General features: G+C 38.4%; 1 protein-coding gene across 5 annotated transcripts in view; it reads left to right on the plus strand.

Annotated features, from left to right (window-relative positions):
* Positions 1-23,253, plus strand: part of LOC131432673 (ATP-binding cassette subfamily G member 4) — a 114,979-nt gene that overhangs the window by 74,445 nt on the left and 17,281 nt on the right. For 4 of the 5 annotated variants that reach the window (XM_058599081.1, XM_058599080.1, XM_058599079.1 and 1 more), the window contains 5 exons: positions 17,448-17,574; positions 18,401-18,606; positions 18,670-19,244; positions 22,138-22,869; positions 22,937-23,037. In XM_058599081.1, the coding sequence (XP_058455064.1) occupies positions 17,448-17,574; positions 18,401-18,606; positions 18,670-19,244; positions 22,138-22,869; positions 22,937-23,037 (1,741 nt within the window). Of the gene's footprint in view, positions 1-1,438; positions 1,836-17,447; positions 17,575-18,400; positions 18,607-18,669; positions 19,245-22,137; positions 22,870-22,936; positions 23,038-23,253 lie in introns of those variants that run through there. The other variant, XM_058599082.1, reaches the window with a different exon arrangement.

The following is a 23,253-nucleotide window of genomic DNA, read 5'->3' on the forward strand; positions in this document are numbered from 1 at the left end:
ACGGCCAATTTTTCAACCAGCTGTAGTTTGTAGTAGACTTTCTGCTGATTTGCTATATAAAATGCATAGCACCGAGTCAGAAGCCATTCATTTTGAATTTGGCAGTCGTTGTCATCGTGTTGATTATGGTGCGATTGAGGAATCTCCTAGCGAAATACAAAGCTAAGCGGAAGACTCGCAGGAGACTCCAACAGAACACATATCAGTATCGCACCCACGGACAACAGGTCAGCCCGGAAATGGATGACGGAAGTCAGCGGTATCCATCGGAATTTGAACTCAACTCGTCACTCTCCACCAGGAACGCCTTCATGAAAGGTTCTTTTTAGAACGTGCATTGTTTTATCATAAAGAACTATACTGGTTATTTCGTAATATTTGTGTGTCAGAATGTTTAATGTAACTAATCTGTACTGTAGTTTAGGTGTATCGTTTCAAATTCTAGTAGTGTATCTAAAAGGGCAAAACTTGCACAATTCACACAATCGATCAACTAATTGATATTCGAAAGTATAAAGAAAGAGTGTCAGTTTTATTCGTATTCACGACATCCAGTTATGTCTCTAACATTACACACCTGTACTTTTTTATTTCCTGACGTGCCGCACGAAAACCAAACATGTAACGACTTTCTGGTTATCACCAGATAGTAGTGATTCAGGGGATTTGGTACCCCGTCGGTGACCAATTTTAGCATAGTTTATAGGAATAATATCATATTTTCACGTTTCACGAAGTGCCAGAATCCTCAAATGAGTATTCTATATGTTCGTAAAACGGCTCTTACTTTTCGCATATGCTAAGTCTACTTCTAATGGCCATATCAAGTCGGGAGATTCGCGTGTTTGATGATCATTGAATGTGACAATTTTTCATTTTTAGAGAGCTTCCCTTCCAGTTTAATAAATTGATTTCGACGAGTAAGCTGTGCATATTAAGTTAGCAGACCAGCTCGATACTACAAGATTCCGATAAGGGAACACTTTCACTCGCTGCCAGTTATTTTATTCATGTTTCAGAGAGCAGCATAAATTAACCTACATATTCGGTGCGTAGCACTTATTTGTTATTGATTGGATAGAGCAGTAGCATCGAAATGACAAGCCAAAGTCCGGACAACCCGTTACTAGTTAGCACGATGATCAGCAAGCTTAGACCGGCGACGTAATTACAGAGATCCAATGAACAACGAACCACTCGACGCATAAAAACATCGATCATCATCAGTCCCATTTCAGGGGGAGGGGAAGAGGGAGACTCTCTTGCATTCCTGTTTATTCCCTACATTGCATTCTCTAATTCAATCAGCGGTACAACTCAAACAATGACGGAACTCACACGCTGCTGAACTCGGCGAACCTTCCCTCCCCGAACGTCTCCACGAGGACCACGCCCCTTGCGCCAATGATCAGCACTACTATTGTTGATCGACCAGCTGTGGGACAGTTGTATCGGCGAAGCCTTCGCGATCGGACGTTTTTAAAATTCGCGCCGTAGCATGTACCATCCGTAAAAAGTTTTAGTGTCCGAAAACCGATCATGTCCAAAATCATCAAGCGCTTGAGCGCCAGTCTGGAAGATGACGATCCACCCTACGAAGAGCTGGAAAGTGTGCCACCGAAGCGGGCTCCCCTGGTTGAGTTGAGCTTTCCACCTTCCGGGGCAAGCAGTTTGGACAATTTGGAATTAGTCGCCGGTGAAGAGCGAATGTCGGTGCCGGCTTACCATTTCAGCTGTGATAATAGATATAATTTGAGCTTCCACAGCAATCGGTTCGGCGCCCGACCAATGCTGGAGGAAATCGATGAACAGGCTCCAGCCGTGTGGATTAGAAGGTGGGTGTTATGTTCAGTTCCGGTTGAATGCTTCGGGAGAATTTTAGCGTCGATAAAGTGGTAAATCATGCATCAAAATTTGATTCGATCAAACTTCAGATCAGACAGTCACTCGCCGTGTTCGACTTAGTGAGTGTATCATCGCAGTTGCCATTATTTGTTTGCCATTCTGAGAATTTGACAAGTCTTTTTTTTCGTTTTGTATTGTTGTGACTTTAATTACACATTTAACGTTAACTACTGCGTTCTGCGACTTCTACAATAATCGTCAATGACACTGTATAACATGAGTGTTCTCACTTGGAAATGGTTTGTTTTATGTCGTTTTCGCTTGATGCCAAACCAAACCCAGTTTCCACTCTAATTGCTGTCAAACCGTTTGTTTGAAGCCAGTTTTGAACCTAGTCTCAACGTTGTTGAACTGAAAATCGAGTCAGTTTCGAACCTGGTTTTTATATCAGGTTTGCTCGAACCCTCGTTGCTAAGTGCGAAATCAACACGGTTTCATGAAAAGTGTTTGTTTGATGAAACTACCCTGGGTCAGTTTCAGTTTTCTCAAGCGAAAACGACATTAGTGTCATTCCGAAGGAACCATTCAAAATGTGATATCCGCATAGTAGGCGACTTGAAAACAAAGCTAAAACTTTGTCGTAAATTGTTCGAAGCCAATTTCGAACCTAGTTTCAACGTTGTTGAACTGAAAATCGAGTAAATTTTAAACATGATTTTTATATTAGGTTTGATCAAACCCCCGTTGCTAAGTGCGAACCCAACCCAGTTTCGTGAAAAGTGTTTGTTTGATGAGACTATGTTACCCTGAGTCAGTTGCAGTTTTCTCAAGCGAAAACGGTATAATTTTCCCGAAGAAAAAAGAACTAGAAATAATTATTATTTCAGTTGTTGATCTTCAAATTAAATCTTCGGTTTTATAGCAAACTAATGTCACCGAAAGCATACTTTCGGTCAGTGACTACAAACATAACTTTGGAAGAAATGGGTCGTAAATTCGTATGCAAACTACCCATACCCGGATGAATGAAAGAACTCAATTTCGACAGGTCAAGTGGTAAGTTAATGGAGTTAATGGAAACATGCACGAAAGTGAATCGAACTAGAATCAGCTGGTTGAATCAGCTAGAGAAGTTGAATGGACGGTCGATGGTGCACTTATTAAACTGCGAGATGAGCGCCCTTTGGTAACGTTATATTTTGGTTATAATGATTGAGTAAACGGAGTTCCTTCATAACAACATTAAGTAGTTTGGCGATGTAAAGTAACGCCGTTTTTGTTTTTAGCACTGCACCGGTGTAGCGTAGCAGTGACTATATTCGCTCCGATTTGGGTGTAATCAAGGCATGTCATGTCATGTCTTTTGGGACGAAAGTGACATTTTTGGTAGTATACCATTCTACCGTTGATTTCGAGTAGTGGCAAGAAGCAAGATCTAGCCAGAAGACAACAGGATCCTTGTGGCTTCGAATCATGGGTAGAAGTCGTTTTTGTAAACATTCCTTGATGTATATTCCTTTATGTATATTTCGCACTGGTGATGAAGGGTTTCGGAATCTTACCGCAGCTACAAACTGCTTGCCAGACCATAGCTTTCTTACCAAATTTTTCGACTTCAATCGATGTCTCGGACTGGTTTAAGGTAGCGCTTCGCCGTGGTCACGGGAGTTCGCTGCCTATCCCGGGGTTTCACGCACTTTACCCAAAATTGTGAGAAAACGGGGAAGAAAACGGAAATTCCAAGAACATACGATTGTAGATAATTAATTTTTCTATCGATTCGTATATAAATTGTGCCTGATAAACATATTTATCGAAAGATTTCGTGCGAGTTATAAAAATAAATGAGTTTTTCCTTATTCTTTCGCTCGCACACAATGTCAACGCATGCAGTGGGGTGTGCAAAATGCTACATGCGGTAGACGCTAACAACATTTCTTTTGTTTTCGTTGTCCGTTCTCTCTGCGTAAACGTTGAATATAGATGAGTAGAAAATGTAAGTAAGTGTTACTACTTTGTAAAATAATTTCTATTCATGTTTCAGTAGAACCAGAAATCAGTAAAGATTTTCATCGTTACTAGCTTTGACGCTTTGTTGAAAACGTAGCACATCCCTACATATGCGAGTTGTTTATAGCGAGAAAAGGAAAAAAGAAAACAAAATGTTTAACAAAACTCGCACGAAATCTCGCGAAAGAAAAGCTTTCTAACTGATATTTTTCGCCAAATGCATAGTAAAATCATTTACCTACAATCGTATGTTTTTGATTTTTCGTGAATCGGGTTAGTATTTTAGAAATTTGCAATTTAGGGTGAAATTTCGGCGACAAAGCAAGAGGAAGCAGTGAGTTGTCTTGCTTCGACCTGACCACGGCGAAGCGCTACCTTAACATTTGCCCTTCTCGCACCGTATAATATTGTGGTCCCGGCAAGGATTTGTAATCGATTTTCACGTAGGTTTCGTCGTCCATGATTATGCAGTTCAAATTTCTAGCAAGAATCGTATAGTACAGCTTTCGAACCCTCGGCCTGATTGATGCTTCTTGTTTCGGACTACGTTTTGGTTGTTTCTGCTTCTTATAGGTTCGAAGATTTAAACGTTCTTTAGCACGAAGAACATTTGACTTCGAAGTGCCCACTTTTTTGGCCACATCCCGTATTGAAACCTTCTTATTTTGCTCGAACGCCTTCAGTATACGTTTATCCAACTGAGGGTTAGCAGGACCTTTTTTTTCGATCCGTTTTCGGTTTATCCTCAAAGGTTATCCTCACCGAATTTCCTGATTGCATTTCGCCCGGCTTTTACTCCTACTCCTTCCATTTTTGCTATCTTTCTCAGTGGCAGTCCGCGTTCTGTGCACCATTTGTACACAATTATTCGACGTTGTTCTGCTGAAAGTCCACGCATTTCGAAACAAACTAATGAAAACGAATAAACAACTGCACAAGTGGTTAGAGAAGAGTATAAACAACAGGACGCAGTCATAAAAAATGACAGTTTCTGAACCATTGCGAAATGGCAGCGGTTTTTGGTTGCGTCCATACTTTCTGGGACAGTCTTTATGTGTCAAGTAACTTTGAATAAAAGAATTAGTGATCCCCCGAATACCTTTTAAATTCATTCCGTCCGAGGGAGTTCTGTAATTTCAGAATCCAGATCCTGAGTTATGCTTCAAAAACCGAAAGCTTAATACCGGTTCAGAATTCAGGTCCAAAATTCAGGACAAATTAAAAAATTAAGTTCCAGAACTCAGATTCAAAATTCTAGTACAGAATTCAGCCACAACTTCCAGATACCGAATTCAGATACTGACATCATCAGTACCAAAAATCAGGTTCAGAATTCAGTTCCAGAGTTCAGCTCCGGAATGCAGGTTCAGAATTCCGGTTAATAATTTAGGTTCCGAAGTTATATCCAGAATCCAGTTTCAAAATCTTGATCTCCTCCTAAGTTTCTGAATCTAGTTTGAGAATTGAAATCTTGAATCCAGTTCCAAATTCAACAATCAGAGGTCAGTTCCAAGGTTTAGTTTTGGAAACTAGATCCACAATTTAGGATCGGAATTCAGTTCCTACATCCAGGTCCAGGAATTCAGATCCGGATATCAGTACCAAAACTCAATTCCTGAATTGAGGATTCGAAATTAGTTCCAGAATTCAGTTTCAAAAATCCGTACCGGAATCTCAAATTCAGTTTTAGAGCACAGATTCAGCGTTAAGGAGTGTATCGAAAATAAGCTATCCACAAATTTTTCTTTCAAATTATGATAAAAAACGATATTTTATTCAACCTAAGAATTGATCCTTTATTGAACGAGGTTAAACTTGAGCATAATGAAAACCGGATGAAATTTAAGTTATTCCTTCACGAATTTTCGAACCTTTGCTCGAACGCTCTACATCAAGTTCCGGACAAGTGTTGTATCGCATTTTTTGGGCGCTTGAGCCCAAAATTGTTGAAGACACTCTTCACGATTGCTCAGTAACGTTTGATGAATCGAAGCTTAGGGCAATTCGGTGGATTGATATTTTTCTCAACGAAATTTATACCCTTTTCCGCAACCCAATTGAGAGTGGTTTTGGCATAGTGAGCCGACACTAAATCCGACCAAAACAGTGGAGTTGTACTATGCTTCTCATATAAAGGCAGTAATTTCTTCTGGAGACACTCAGGTCGATAGATTTATGCATTTATAGTTCCGATAGTGTAAAAAATGGTTGACTTCAAACCACAGGAACATATTGCTTGCCATACCAGTACCTTTCGACCGAATTTCTCCAATTGAATCGACCTGTCCGCATCGCTCACATCCTTCCCAACGACGACAGTAAAGTATTGTGGACCTGGAAGGATTTTTGAGTCCTCCTTTACATAAGTCTCATCGTCCATTGAAACGCATGCATCAGGACACTGCAAAAGACGCGAATACATTTTCCGGGCCCTTGTTGCTGCTCGATTCTTCTGTTCTACACTTTGTTTCGTGATTTTCTGCTTCTTGTAGGTCTTCAGGTGATTTCGCCTCTTGATGTGCTGGATCATTCCGACACTCGTTCCTGCTTTTACTGGTCAAAACACGTATTGAAATTGATTTGTTCTTCATGATTAGAGATACCACTTTCTAGTCCAGTTTCGGGTTGGAAGAACCGGGTTTTCTGCATCTTCCTGGTAGCTCACCCAAAGAATAGTGTTCCCCAAATTTATTAATGATGGTTTTAACACTGGCATGATGAATTCTAAACCGCTTCGCCAATTTTCGCACAGTAATACCCTTCTCACTTAGCCATGTGTCCAGAACCTTAATTTTCACTTGCTTTTCAATACGCGACATTTTGAAAACGCAGAATTTCAAATGCACAAACAAGTAAACAAGCGAAAGCTGACAGTCAAACGCACAACATGCTGTGATCTGAGCATAAAAAACCATCACAAATACATGCATACAACACAAATGTATTTGGATAACTTATTTTCTCTATTGAGTGTAAAATTAAACGTAAAAATGAGTAAGACGCAACGTACGAGTATGCATAATGCAGTTGTAGAATCAAGGTCCGTTTCTGAATACAGTCTGGATTCTAGTTACAGAACCTTATTCTAGAATCTCGGTACAGAATCTAAATACAGAAACCAGTTCCAAAATCCAGATTCGGAATTTGGGTTCAGATCTTAAAATAAAATTCAAGAAGTCCAGAATCCCAGTCAAGAGTACATGTCCAGAATTCAGTTCAAGCACTCGATATCAGCAGTCAGTTCCGAATGCAATTTCTAAATCAAAGTATAGAATTATGTTCTAAAATTCGGTTTCTGGATCAGAAATTCGAAATAAAGAATTCAAAATTCAGCTCCAGTTCCATAAATCATGATCCAAATCTAGAATTTAGCTGCATAATACAGTCATTTAGGGGTTCTGGTACTTCATAGGTTTGTACAAAGTACACATGACTATCTTACTTATTTTCACGTTCCGTATTGGACTCATAAGTGCAATAACATCCATATCCAGAATATAGGTACAGAGTTTCGTTTAAACATCTTGGTCAAGAATTCAGTTTCGGAACTCAAATCCTAACTCAGTTCCAGAATTATGCTTCAAAGTTTTGCTCCCGAATCAAAGTATAGAACTCAGTGATAGAATTCGGTTCCAGATTCCTGTTCTAGCTCTGATCCACTTCCTTAATTCATATCCAAATCCAGAATGCAGGTCCAGAAACCAGTTTCAGGTCAAGAATTCCATTCCAGATTAAGGGGTTAAATAAACGATATAATAATAACAATAATAATAATAGAAATAATAATAATAATAATAATAATAATAATAATAATAATAATAATAATAATAATGCTTTAGATTTCAGTTGCAAAACGCAGGCTCGTTTCAAAATACAGTCCAGAACTCAAATCATGAATTCAGATTCAGATATAAGTTCAAAACTCGGTTCCGAAATTCACACGGAACCACCCGCGATCCCATTTCAACCAGAATATTAGTTGATTTTCTGAATTCGATTGGTTAAAATTTGGTACAACTAATCGATTGTTGTTTTAACTAAACTGTCATTTTTGTTTTTCGATTAACAGAAACGATGGTTGAAACAACTAATTTAACTGTTTGAAATAAAATGCTGTCAATTAGTGAGGACACATACCTTTCAATTTCAACAAATATTTTAGTTGAAATAACTGGTGTTGTTATTGAAACAAAATTCTGTTAGTTGAAAAATAAATCGGTTTTATTTGTTTTAGACATTGCAAATAGTTGAATCAATTCGAACAATGTTATTGATTTGCGAAAATTTTAGTCAATTTATATGAGTTTGGGTGCATCAACCGCTGGGAATTGGAATTTTGCGACGGCAATTCAAACGCGCCATTCAATCGCAGCGCGTTCTGTGTGTTTGAAACCCTTCGCTCCTGTTACCTTCATAGATTAAATTCATGTCAAAAAGCGTTTTATTGCTAATGCATGAACATCATCATCGGTATCAAACAGCTGGAAGTAAAACAGTCTGCTGGAAGTAAATCAATGATCGAATTTGAAGCATAAAATTTTTGCGCATACCTGAAAGATTACGAGATGATCATTCATTAACATTTTCTAATTTGTCACCAAATCTTTTTCATCTTAAACAAGGTTAACTTTATCACAACACCTCTGTTAGATAAACACTTGTTATGGAATCATAAATTTCTAAAATCAAATGAACACAATTTCACCAAACGCTTGAACCATCGATGTTGTTTTCATTGACATTTTGAAGCGACACGTACAGATTTCAACTAAAAAAGTTGTTGATTTTGCATTGCAATTATTGTTTTGCTTTCAACTGTCTCCGGCATTTGACAGCATTCAAAACAACATATTTTTCAACTACATGAATATATGCAAAGCAAAAACCATATTGGTTGAATCAAAAATAAATTAGTTAAATCAACTATCGCAAAAATCAAAAACTGCGATATCGCAATTTTATGATCGGAGGGTTCTCCGTGCAGATACCGATCTCAGTTCCAAAATCCAGTTCTAGAATTCAGGTCCAAAATAAATCCTAGTCCAGAATCCCGCTAATTGAAGTTCAGAATTCAGTTCTACAAGCAATTTTTCTGGCTTCAGAATTCAGTTCCCGAATTCAGGTTCTGAATTCAGTTACAAAATCCAGGTCCAGAATGCAAAACCAGAATTCAGCTTCAAAAATCAGTTACCCAATTGAAGTATAGAACTCAGCTCTAGAATCCATTTCCCGATTCCAGGTCCAGCTCTGGAATTCTGATTCAGTTCCATAATTCAGGTCCAATTCCAGAGTTCAGATCAAGATTCCAGGTCGAGAATGCAGCCTCAGAGTTCAGTCGCAGAATCCAGGTTCGTTCCAGAATACTGTCTAGAATTCATGTTCAGAATCCAGTTCCAGAATCTCGGTTCAGAACCAAGTCCAGAATCCAACTTCAGCATTTTTATACCGTTTTTAGGTCCAGAAATCAGTATCGTAATTCAGGCCGAGAACAAAGTTTTAGAATTCGACTCCATAATTCAGGCCCGAAATTTAGGTCTAGAATTAAGCTTTAGAATCCAACAATAAGAGTTCAAATTCAAAATTTAGATTCAGAACACAGGTTCCGCATTCGGTTCAAAAATCCACAGTCCAACCTCAGCTCCAGAATTAAGGTCCAGAATTCATGTTCCGAAACCAGGTCCGAAATTCGAGTCCCGAACAAGGCTCTCAATCCAAATTCCCGACCTAGAATAAAGATTTAGAACTCGGTTCCAGAATCCATGTCCAAAATTCAGGTCCAGAATCCAGGTACGAAAATTTGTTTCAGAATCCTGGTCCAAATCCGAAATTATGATCAGGCTCAGATCCAGAACTCAGGTCCTGACTCTAAGTCCAGGTCCCGAATACTTCTTTACAATTAATTTACAAATACCAGGTCCAGAATCCAAAACCAGAATTCAGCTTCAAAATTCATTCACCGAATTGAAATATAGAACTCAGCTCTAGAATCCGTTTCCAGATTATAGCTCCAGCTCTGAAATTCTGACCAGTTTCATAACTCAGATTTAAATCTAGAATTCAGATTCGTTCCAGAATATAGTTTAAGATCCTGGTCCAGAATTCGGGTTAAAAACTCAGATCCAGAATTCGGTCGAAAATTCGGATACCGATCTCAGCTCGAGAAGTCTGGTGTTGGGACCAGAATTCTAGTTCCGTATCCAGGTCCAGAAAGCAGTTCCATAATACCAGAACAAAGTTTTAGAACTCGGCTCCATAATCCAGCTCCAAAATTAAAGTCTAGAATTAAGCTTCAGTATCCGATTTCTGAATTCAAATTCAAAATTCTGGTTCAGAACACTGCTCACGAATTCTCAAATCAACAGCCCAACCTCAGCTCCAGAATTAAAATAATTCCAGAATAAGGCTCTAGATTCTGAGTCCAAATTCAGGATAGTGTAGTTGCAGAACTCAGCTTCAGAATTCGACACCAGAATGCATGTCCAATATTCAGGTCCAAAATGCAGGGTCAGAATTCAGAATTCAGGTCCAGACTCTAAGCCAGTTCCAGGCCCAGCATCTAAAGACTGTCCCAGATAGTATGGACGCAACCAAAAACCGCTGCCATTTCGCAATGGTTCAGAATCTGTCAACTTTTATGGCTGCGTCCTGTTGTTTACACTCTTCTCTATTCACTTGTGCAGTTGTTTATTCGTTTTCATTAGTTTGTTTCGAAATGCGTGTACTTTCAGCAGAACAACGTCGTAAAATTGTGTACAAATGGTGCACAGAACGCGGACTGTCACTGAGAAAGATAGCAAAAATGAAAGGAGTAAGTGAAAAAGCCGTGCGAAATGCAATCAGGAAGTTCGGTGAGGATAAAACCTTTGAGGATAAACCGAAAACGGGTCGAAAAAAAGGTATTTTACCCTCATTTGGATAAACGTATACTGAAGGCGATCGAGCAAAAGAAGGAGGTTTCAGTTCGGGATGTGGCCAAAAAAGTGGGCACTTCGAAGTCAAATGTTCTTCGTGCTAAAGAACGTTTGAATCTTCGAACCTATAAGAAGCAGAAACAACCAAAACGTAGTCCGAAACAAGAAGCATCGATCAGGCCGAGGGTTCGAAAGCTGTACAATTCGTGCTGGAAACTTGAACTGCATAATCATGGACGACGAAACTCACGTGAAACTCGATTACAAATCCTTGCAGGGACCACAATATTATACGGTGCGAGAAGGACAAGTGTTAAACCAGTCCGAGACATCGATTGAAGTCGAAAAATTTGGTAAGAAAGCTATGGTTTGGCAAGCAATTTGTAGCTGCGGTAAGATTTCGAGACCTTTCATCACCACTGCTTCAATGAACAGCGAAATATGCATCAAGGAATGTTTACAAAAACGACTTCTACCCATGATTCAAAACCACAAGGATCCATTTGTCTTCTGGGCAGATCTTGCTTCTTGCCACTACTCGAAATCAACGGTAGAATGGTATACTACCAAAAATGCCACGTTCGTCCCAAAAGACATGAATCCACCAAATTGCCCACAACTTCGACCAATTGAGGAATTTTGGGCATTAACGAAGGCACATCTTAGAAAACATGTCTCGACAGCCGAAACCATTCAACAGTTCCAAAAAGATTGGAAAAAGTGTCAAAACTTGGCGCCAAGAAGTCTGTACGGAACGTTCGCAAGAAGGTGCGCCAGCTAGACTACAATGGCTAAGTAGCAAATGTTAAGAATAATATTCTGTTGTTGTAGTCTAATATTATTAGTATATCGAATAAAATTTGAATATCTAACACTTGTGAATTATTTACAGCGAAATCAAAGTGCGTCCATATTTTTTAGAATGCAAGCTCAGGACGAGTACAAAGTTCAGTTTCAGGAATTTAGGATCAGAAATCAGAGCCAGAATCAAGGTTTTTGTCCAGGATATGAAATTGAACCAGTAATATGGTAACATCAGGCTCAGTTTCAGAATCTTAATCTGGACTTGGACCAGATTGATGAGCTTCGAACTCGAGGTAAATTCACTCAACCGGGTGAAGAACTTAAACGATCCTTTTTATTACTATTCACATCATCCGATTATGTCTCTGGCATTACCCCCCCACTTTTTATTTCTAGTCTGCTGACACACGATCACTGTCGAGCGGCCGTCACCAGTCCTTCGTTCGACGCTTTTGTCGTTCTTCAAAACGGATCCGTATCGGTAAAATTCGGAGGACACGAAGTGACTAACAATCTTCATTTTCGTTGCTTTGTGATAGGACTAGCAGCACAAGCAAACCACCAACCAATTTTTAAACGTATGCGTTATAGTAACCTTTTGAAAAATGGAAAAATTTATGTTTTAGTTTTTAAAACTTATATTAGTGTTTTTGAAGTCCGAGACATGAACTCTCCCCACATCTGACATGTCTCTGAAACTGAACCTGAAGATGAGAAAGACTCTTGATAGTGAGTGAGAAAGACTGTGAAAAGAGGCAAACTTGCGTTCTGCAGTGAGAATAGCAATCAAGGAGGCTGTGCCAAAAGGCCCGGCAATTTGAATTCGATCAAACCGAAGATTGACAGTATTTTTTTTCTTTTATTCAGTTTGAATTGAACTGAAAAACGCTGAAAATGAATAAAAGAATTTTTTAGTTTGTATAATTAAACTCTGGGCAACCAGTTGCCGGAAGTGGGTAACATATTTTCGAACAACAGCAGTATAATCCTGATCCCGATAGGCCCTTTGAGTAGAACACAAAATCGGAGTTTCTGTGTACTATTCAAAATTCAGATCATATGAAACGTTCTCACTAATTTCAGAAGCTCGTTGTAAAAATTGCCACTGAATGTGAATACAAATATGTAGCAATGCTAGCGACTAGCGTTCCTTACATGAATTGTAACACAGACAAGCTTTGCAATCGTACGGACTGAAAAATATCAAATCGAGACCTGTTAACAACCCTTCTAATCGAAATACCTTTGTATCGATTATTGATTGGACCCCACTCAAACCAAAATATTGACAGTCTGCATAATTGCTTTGATCAATATATTGAAGGTGTAGTAAAACAAATTGAAACAATTGGATTGACGTTTTTGCAACAATGTAATGTTTCAGTTCTTATCTCCCGCGACGATACTGATATAGCGAGCGAAATGAATGATACAAATCGACCATTGATAGCGCTTTGTTCCAAAGTTTGCCATCATCCATCACGAAATTCCGAGAGCACCTGAACCGGATCGGTTCGAGTGCGCCGACGACATTTCGCTTGCTTTGGTACTGATTAGGAAACTATGCTCATCAAATGTTGCCGGGCGATTATCAGGCATGTGTAAAAATTCGGTGGACGGTACAATTTAGGGTCACTAGTACCGATAGCCCATAACAGTGACCCGATTAGTCTGGCAAAACCACGCGCGCGCGCGTATTTTTCGTTTTATTTTCTACTGAGACAAGTTGTCAGTTCAGTCGCATGTCGGAGTTCCAACGTGCAGGAAGTGAAAACTAGCTAGCTTAGAGGGTGTGTTGCTTGAGATCATGTTAACGGATGTGGTTAATCTGGAAAATGGCGATTGCCATGAAAAACCACTGGTCATCACTAGACTTACTTCGGTGCTACGGTTTAACGAAGTGTTGAAATTTTTCAAGAAGTGAGTTTTTTTTTGTCAAAGTTCAAAATTGTATTCGATTTTTGTGATTTAGTGCTTTATAGTGCAAGAACCAACTCTCATTAGACAGTCACTTTATTTTTGCATCCTGATCGAGAGTCATTTGTCAGTGAAGTCATAATACTAGCATGACTGTGTCGTTCAGTGTAATAAAGTATTTTTTCTCTACCAAAGTCGTTTCGCCTGAAGCCGCAGGTAACCCAGTTTCGGCCCCAACAGCTGTCAAATCTGTACATTTGACAGTTGTAGGGGTTAGAACTTAGTCAGGATTTACTCCAAACGAAAACGCCATTAATAACGCCGACATCATAGATTGCTTTGGTTCGAATTTTTATCTTTTCTCATGAAAAAAGTCGGAAGGGTAATGTTAGAGACATAACTGAATGCCGTGAATACGAATAATACTAACATGCTTTTTCCACACATCCAAATATCGAATCGTTTTTAGTCATCTAGGATTTCCAAACCTAAGTTGGGAATTAATATGACAGTAGGTTCAATAACTTACTTGTCAAACCCGTCTCGAAAAAACAAATTGTATAGCATTTTTAAAGAATATCCACAAATCGAATATAAGAATTGTAAAATACAAAATGCTTGGCGAATGCGTGAGAAAAAACTTCGCATTTTTTCCATGTTCGCCAACAGTAGATTTTAGGTCCGCCAGAAAGGGATCAGTGAAATTTATAATGGCTGTACTGAAAATTTCCATTTACTTACACCATTGTCGGTAATTCGCGAATGCTGAAACTTACCGTGAAAAACATGGCATGCTATGAGAGCTTAAAATTTTATTTCTCCTCATGCTCCACATTGTTTCCGAAGAGCATGACAGTAATTCATTTCATTATAACTGATGTAAGGTTCCATGCTCTTCACTTTACTATAGCCCCATATTCACATATCTTCCCTCATTCAAGTAGTTAATGAAAAGTAAGCCTCGCTTCTCAGATTACTTGCAGTATGTCATCGATTTATGGTTACTAACCCAATTAGGAACAATTACATTTTCAATCAAGTATTATTTGATGAAAATGAAGTTTTCAAAAAATAATACTTGATTGAGAAACATTTGAAGAAGAAAAAAACCAATTCCTATTATAATTAAGACAGTACTAAAAAAAAAGCTAGTAAAAACGACAGTACAAAAATAAACAGTACAAAAAAACAGTACAACAATAGACAGTACAAAAACAACATTACAAAAATGACAGTAAAAAAAAGATAATACAAAGAAGGCAGTACATAAAACACAATAAAAAAACGGCAATACAAAATAGACAGTCCAAAACATGAATAATAAATGACAGTACAAAATAAACAGTACAAAAAATACAGTACAAAGAAGACAGTACAAAAAGATGGTATAAAAAGGCAGAACATTATAGACAGTATAAGACATAACAGTACAAAGAAGACAAAAAACAGTACAAAAGAGATCGTACAAAAATGACAGAACAAAAAAGACAGTACAAAAAGGACAGTACAAAAAAACAGTTCAAAAAGATGGTACAAAAAAGACAAAGCAAAATATAAAGTATAAAAGTGACAGTACAAAAAAGACAGTCCAAGAAAACAGTACAAAAGAGACAGTACATAAATGACAGAACAATAAAAAAAACTATACAAAACAGTCAGTACAAAAAAGATAGCACTAAAACGACAATACAAAATAGACTGTACAAAAAAGACAGTATAGAAAATACAGTACAAAAAGGGCAGTACAAAGAAAACAGTACAGAAATAAACTGTACAAAAAGACGGCTCAATGAAGACAGTACAAATAGACAATACAAAAAGTACGATTCAAAAAATGCAGTACAAAAGAGACAGTAAAAAAATTACAGTACAAAAAAACAGTACAAAACAGACAGTACAAAATAGACAGTACAAAAAAGACAGCACAAAAACGACAATACAAAATAGACAGTGCAAAAAATACATAACAAAAGACAGTAAAAAAAAACAGTACAAAAAGGCGGCTCTAAAAAAACAGTACTAAATAAACAGTTCAAATGAAACAGTATAAAAACGACAGTACAAAAATGACTGTACAAAAAAGACAGTATAAATAAAACAGTACAAAAAAACAGTACGAAAATGAAAGCACAAAAAAAAGACAATACAAACCAGACAGTACAAAATAAACAGTACAAAAAGGACAATACCAAGAAGACAGTACAACAAAGACAGCACAAAAACGACAATTCAAAATGTACAAAAGATGCAGTACAAAAATGACAGCACAGAAAAGATAGTACAACGAAGACAGCACACAAAACACAATATGAAAACGACAATACAAAATAGACAGTGCAGAAAATAAATAACAAAAGACAGAAAAAAAGACAGTACGAAAAGGCGGTCCAAAAAAGACAGTACTGAATAAACAGTTCAAATAAAACAGTATAACAACGACAGTACCAAAATGACTGTAAAAAAAAAGTACAGATAAAACAGTACAAAAAAGACAGTACGAAAATGAATGTACATAACAAAGACAATACAAACAAGACAGTACAAAAAGAACAGTACAAAGAAGACCGTACAAAAATCAACAGTACAAAAAGATATTACAAAAAGACAGAAAAAAATAGACAGTACCAAATAAACAAAAAAGACAGTACAAAAAAAGACAGTACAAAAAAAAACAGTACAAAAAAAACAGTACATAAGAGACAGTACAAAAATGACAATACAAAAACAAACTGTACAAAAAAGACAGTACTAAAATAAACATTTAAAAAATATATAAAGTAGTATAAAATAGACAGTATAAAAATAGACAACACAAAACTAGAAAAAGACACAAGTACAAAAAGGACAGTACAAAGAAGACGGTACAAGAATGAACAGTACGAAAATGTGGTACGAAAAGACAGAACAAAATATACATTATGAAAATAGACAGTACAAAAAATGTAATAAAAAACAGTCCTAAAAAACAGTATTAAAAAGAAAGTACAAAAAAGACAGTACAAAAAAGCTGTACGAAAAAGAGAATTATTCTTTACTTCGAGCGAATTCTATACCTATTTATTGCAAAAAATAATAGAATTACATTTATGGAAGGTACAAAAAAAGACAGTACAAAAAAACATTACAAAAGAGACAGTACAAAAATGACAATAAAAAATAAACTGTACAAAAACGACTTTACAAAAAATACTGGAAATAAGAGGATTCAAAAAACAAAAATTCCTGAAATTAAATTTGAAAACTCGGAATTCATGAAAATATTAAAAATAACATTTTATGAGATTCATAATAACGGAACGGATTCTTCCACTCATGGATTATTTAAGTGTTTAAGCATTTTTAAAGAGTTACATAGATGTATAGGTGATCAGTCGACCACAACAAGTATCACACTTAGCATTCACATCTCTCGCTTATGATCCGAATGAACAGTACACAGCTCATGCCAAAGATTTTGATCTGTAAAAAAGAATGAACAATTTCGTTACAGGCGAAAATTTTTATTATAAGAGCATTTTGGTTATAATTTGAATGACTGAATCGACCGTTTAAAACAACATGCACAAATATGTCTCCCTCAGCACTCAAACACTCGAAAATCCTCCGTATTTCTATGTGTCGGTTTTGCGCGATACGCTTTGTGCGATTATTCGTTCAATCCATGTGGTTGAAATTTTGCGCGCCTTATTTTGGCACCAAATTTCTCCTCAATGCTCGTTCATACCACAAATTTTAGAAAACTTCGAGTTATTTTTGGATGTTTTATCATAAATTGCTGAACATATTTCCGATACTAAGGCGAAGAAATTATGCTGCTGCCTTGAATACAACAAGAGAAGTTCACGATTAAGTTCTACTCATTCCTGTTCAGAGTGAATTTTGAAAAGGTGCCCCATATTGAAAATCAAACATAAACTGTCACCAACAAAAAAATAACATGTTGCTTTCCTCTTTCCACAGAAACTCTCAAGGAGCTCTCTGCAATGGATCCATCATGACAAACGGTCAAACCAAGGAATCAAACCTGACTCACGGGCTAGTGAGAAAGGTTCTAAACAGCAGTGAAAATGGCCAGAAAAAAGGCATGGTGAGTTTTTGTTTTAGTGTTAAACGAATGTTTAAGAAAGATTTCAAGTGCCAAATTATCTAGTAAACCAAAAACGCCCGATGAATATTTCAATGAGTTTATTAATTTAAAAAGTTTCTTCATCTAGAAATTTGGCACACGTGTTCACACGTTCAGTACAACAATTGATTTGCACGGATGGAGAGACCAATTTGACTCAAGACTGATTATTTGAAAAGTCACTTTTGTCAAAGAAGAAGTTGGATACGCTATAAAATATACGAAGGAAAAAAATGTTGAAAGCTTAGTTTGAAAATCAACAAAAGTAGGATTTCACAAATGGTCAAAGAAAAAACAAAAAAAAAACCAGGAAGACAAAAACCTAATGGAATTTTGCAAATTCCACGTTTGTGTTGATATTCAATCCCCTCTAGCATAATTCAATCCAGTCAGCCTTGAATTGCTGTTTGATAAATAGTCACAGTTTGACTCAATGTAATTGTGTCATTTTGAGACTTTTACCAAAATCCCCCCCCGGAAAGCTGGACATCAACACCAACCAATGGAAACGTTTTTTCGAAACATTAAAAAGTCACGATTTGAAATTCTCTGATTAGACAATGCCGTTGAGGAAGTCATTGTTGGTACTGTTTGAAAATAACTCGAATGGATCAAGAGAGATTGTATAACCGTTTGCGTTCCAATCTGGGCGTTTTAATTGCCACAGCTGACGGTTATCTGCACTGATAAACAGCACAATTCATTCATTAAAACTAGCTTATCGACCTGTAGAGTCACAACCAACCGGATTAGTGATTGTTTTGTTTTTTGCTCTTCCTAATTGCAGGTGTCACTCACACATCTACCAAAGAGACCTCCGATCGATATCGCGTTCAACGAGCTGGCCTATTCGGTATCGGAGGGCACCAAGCGCAGCTACAAGACAATACTCAAGGGCATCGATGGGAAGTTTCGCTCCGGCGAGCTAACCGCCATCATGGGACCGTCCGGGGCCGGCAAAAGTACACTCATGAACATTCTCGCCGGATACAAGTGAGTAGTTGAGGGGATAACGTTTACGGACGGAGTTCATAATTTGAGTAATTTCGGTTTCAGAACATCCCACCTGATTGGTTCGGTGCTAATCAACGGCAAGGCACGGAACCTGCGCAAATTTCGCAAACTGTCCTGCTACATCATGCAGGATGATCGGTTATTGCCGTACCTGACGGTACGGGAAGCGATGATGGTATCCGCCAACCTGAAACTCGGCAAGGACATTTCGGACGATCTGAAACGGGAAATCGTCGAGGAAATCATCGACACGCTGGGATTGCTGGAGGCGGCCAACACCCTGGCGCTGAATCTTTCCGGTGGTCAGCGCAAGCGGCTATCGATCGCCTTAGAACTCGTGAACAACCCACCGGTCATGTTTTTCGACGAACCAACCAGCGGCCTGGACAGTGCGACCTGTTCGCAGTTGATCTATCTGCTGAAATCGTTGGCTCGCGGCGGTCGGACCATCGTCTGTACCATCCACCAACCGTCGGCGAGGATATTCGAAATGTTTGACAACTTGTATGTGCTGGCGGAAGGCCAATGCATCTACCAGGGGCTCGTGAATGGACTGGTTCCGTTTCTGGCCTCTCTGGGACTGGAATGTCCCAGCTATCACAACCCGGCAAATTATGGTGAGCCTTTGCCGCGAAGCGGATTGATTTACAGGGTTGTTACGGTCGCGCGGATTTCGCGGTTTTCGCGTATTTCGCGATTTTTGCGAATTTCGCGCGGTTTCTGCTCAGATTTGATACGATGGTGCGAATTTCAAGAAACATCGTTTCACATCTGTGAATCATTTGTTCAAAAACAAGTTTAATGAAGATCTAAAACTAAAGATGGGCGAACGTTTCAGCAATTGGTCGAGTTGGCTGAATTGATGAATTTTCACTTTGGTAAATCCAAAATTGACAAGGAGGCGACTCTAGCAAATAGTTTCTTCAGTAGATAAAACTTCGATTTTATGCTCTCCGATCTCGAGTTTGATAGGAAAAGAAACGAACAAAAGAAAGTTAAAGACGTTTATCTAGTGCTGGACCCGACGGGATTCCATCCGTGGTGAAAATAAATTGTTTAAATAGTTTGTTGGCTCCACTATCCAACATTTTCAATTGCTCTTTGCGTTCTGGAATTTTTCGTGAAATACGGAAGAAATACTATGTGCTTCCAGTTTATAAAAATATCCAACTACCGTTCAACTTCCTCAAACCTACACTTCCTTCATTATACGTTATTTGCAAGCACGACTACAAGTAGATTCTATATACACTGAGGTCTCTTTTTACGCGGGGAGATACGAACTGCATAAAAAAATTGCGCAAAAAAAAAACGCGTAACTTCGGAAATCCGCGTAAAAAAACCTCAAAATGGAATAATTTTTTATGGCTAGTTTCTTAGAAATGCATGAAACGTGCAGATCTGGTGGGATCTCGAAAAAAACAATTTTTTTGTGAAAATCGACTTTGGGAATTTGAGACCTCGTTACTTCGGAAATCTGCGCAGAAAAAACCGCAAAATTGAAGAATCTGGTGCAATCTCAAAAAAAAATGTGAAAATCGACTTAGGACGTTAGAAAAGTTTGAGATTTCTGAAATCGACATTTTTTTATGCCAAATGTCTTAGAAATACATGAAAAGTCTAAAAAAATATATTTTTTTAAATCTAAAATTGTCGAAAAGTGTCAGAGAGTTAACTTAAAAAAAATGAAATAACACTACACTTCCACGTTTCATGCATTTCTAAGACAAAACAATAAAACCTCGCAACTTCGGAAATACGCGTAAAAAAGCTTCGTAAAAAAACGCATTAAAGGTACCTCAGTGTACACCGATTTCTCAGCTGCGTTCGACAAAATCAATCATCACATAACGATCTCCAAGTTAAGTAGACTGCGATTTATTGGATAATTTTGGAATAGGCTTCGATCATATCTAACTGGTCGTGAAACGATACTGAAAATAGGAGACTATACAATCTCACCATTTGCTGCTGCCTTTAGAGTTCCTCGCGGAAGTCAACTTGGACCGCTTATATTTTTATTGTATCTCAACGATCCAAACGTTTCGATCAAGTGAAATGAAACCATCGTTCGCCGATGACTTTAAAATATTTCATATAATCAAAGCTGCAGCTGACTCAGAGTTCCAACTAATTAGTGTAACATCAACAAAATGGTTTGAAATGCCTTTGAATGCTCCGTCATCTCCTTTAGTCACAAAAAGTCTGTATTCAAGTTGGACTATGATATTTCGCAAACTATACTCGAACGCGCATCTTCTGTTAAGGACCTGGGTGTTCTTCCATGTTCCATGTAAAATTTCAAGGAGCACATAGTGTTTACTGGATCACGGTCATGTCGCCGAAAGCCATTTCGCCGAAAGCCGTTTCGCCGAAAGTCATTTCGCCGAAAGGGTCATTTCGCCGAATGGGCCACTTCACCGAATGTCGTTTCGCCGAATGCCATTTCGCCGAAAGCTCATTTCGCCGAAAGTCGTTTCGCCGAAAGGGTCATTTCGCCGAAAGGGTAATTTCGAATACATCAAATAATTTTTTGTGTTATTATGCCTCCTGTAAAACTGATGTGGCGCAGCCACATAACCGAAGCTCCCGTGTTTACTATCTTCAAAGCCTCTAAGCTATTAGGATTTATTTTCAGCATTACTAAAAAATTCTATGATGTATATTGCTTGTAAGCGCTTTAGTTCGCTCAACGCTCGAATATGCTACTGTTATCTGGTCACCTTATTACGAAAACGATATCTAACGCATTGAAGAGATTCAACGTAAATTTGTCCGACTCGCTCTCCGATATCTTCCATGGAGATAGCCTTATTTCGATTTTTTTACCTGTCCGTCGCGAAGGCGGACGTTTGAAGGGCTTGTCTTGTGGCAGACCTACTTCAGTCGCGAATTGCCATTTCAGCAGAAATGTTACCGATTGCTCTGAGCTATTGCAGTTGGTACAATTAGACATTCGACGTCGTAATCTTCGATTCTATATTTTCTTCGGATTTCTATATTAGAACCAATTATGAACATAACGACCCCATTGCCTGCGTGTGCCGCATATTTAACAAATGTTTCAAATCACGTAATGTTATCAATGTTATCGTTCCTCATGTTATTGTTTCATTAGATTCGGTTACTATAGAAGTACTGGATTTAAGGAAGTGGAGGTTTTATGCCTACTGGAAAGCAAGTTTGGCAGAAACTAACTCCAGTACGCCTTTCCCTGCTCCAAATAAAAGAATAAAATATGAGGAGGAAGAGAGAAACATTCGGACAAACATTCGACAACAAGAGAAGACAAGAGTGGAAAAAAAATCATTTTTTTAGTTCTGCGGAAAGTAACACCTGCATAAAGATAGTGGTGTAAACACTTCGCTCGAATATATCGCGTTTTCTTCTACAACCTCGCGCGGATCTCACGCGTTTTAGTTTTCGACTTCGCGCGTGTTGATTTCGAAATATTTCATAACAACCCTATATTTAATTCCCAACAAATTAACACATTTATTATCTTTCTAGTGATGGAAGTTGCCTGCGGTGAACACGGCGACTGGAATAGTAAACTAGTGACGGCCGTTAACAATGGCAAATGTAACAACTACAACCAACCAGTACTAGCTCAAGCCAAACCCCAGAAAAACCTAGCGTTAGGGACCGTTAGTGATCAGGGAGCGGAGAAAATTGTCACTGTTTCATCGTTGGCGGCTAGCAAAGACGATGATCTGGCGAAACCGTTGGCGGTGGAGTTTACCGCGATCAATATGCCGCCTACAGAACCCCAGCTAAACAATGACAGTAAATTCGTAGCCCCCCTAGTAAATACTAGCACTAGCAGTAGTAGTAATAGTAAGCCATTGAATGAACCCGCCAATGCAACCGCCGTGACCAGCACCGGTACAGTCAGTAGCGGCGGAGAAGCGGCGTCGACTTCGCTGAAACCCACCTGTACAACGTCGCTGTTGGATTCAACCGAAAGCGTTAGTATTACCGTACCGAAGAAGTTAACCGGTTTTCCGACGTCCGGCTGGATGCAGTTCTGGATACTGCTCAAGCGCACCTTTATCACGATTATGCGCGATCAGACCCTCACGCAGATGAGACTGCTGTCACACGTGATCGTGGGTGCCATCATCGGGATGATCTACTACGACATCGGGAACGAGGCATCGAAGATTATGAGCAACGCGGGCTGTTTGTTCTTTACCACCATGTTCACGATGTTCACGGCCATGATGCCAACGATTCTCACCTGTAAGTGGATACCGTGGAACCGTTCCGGAGGGGTGGTCTTGATTATTTTTTCATTTCCTCATTTCAGTTCCTACCGAAATGGCCGTCTTCGTGAGGGAACATCTCAACTATTGGTACTCACTAAAGGCATTCTATTTCGCGAAAACCGTGGCCGATCTGCCCTTTCAAGTAAGTGCAATTTTTCAAGTGTAGCATAAAATAGCCCTCAGAAATCTATTTGTCTAATGGGGACACATGGTATTTTCTTGTGGACAAAATACTATGCGTCTTCCCTTACAAACCTCAAATATTTCAAATATTGATAGTTCAACTCACTAGCCTGACTATAAGTTGATTCGAAAAGACAATCAAATGAACTACCGAAACGTATTCGAAAACACATTA

This window comes from Malaya genurostris, chromosome 2, assembly GCF_030247185.1.
Source record: "Malaya genurostris strain Urasoe2022 chromosome 2, Malgen_1.1, whole genome shotgun sequence".
In the NCBI taxonomy this organism is placed as follows: Eukaryota; Metazoa; Arthropoda; class Insecta; order Diptera; family Culicidae; genus Malaya; species Malaya genurostris.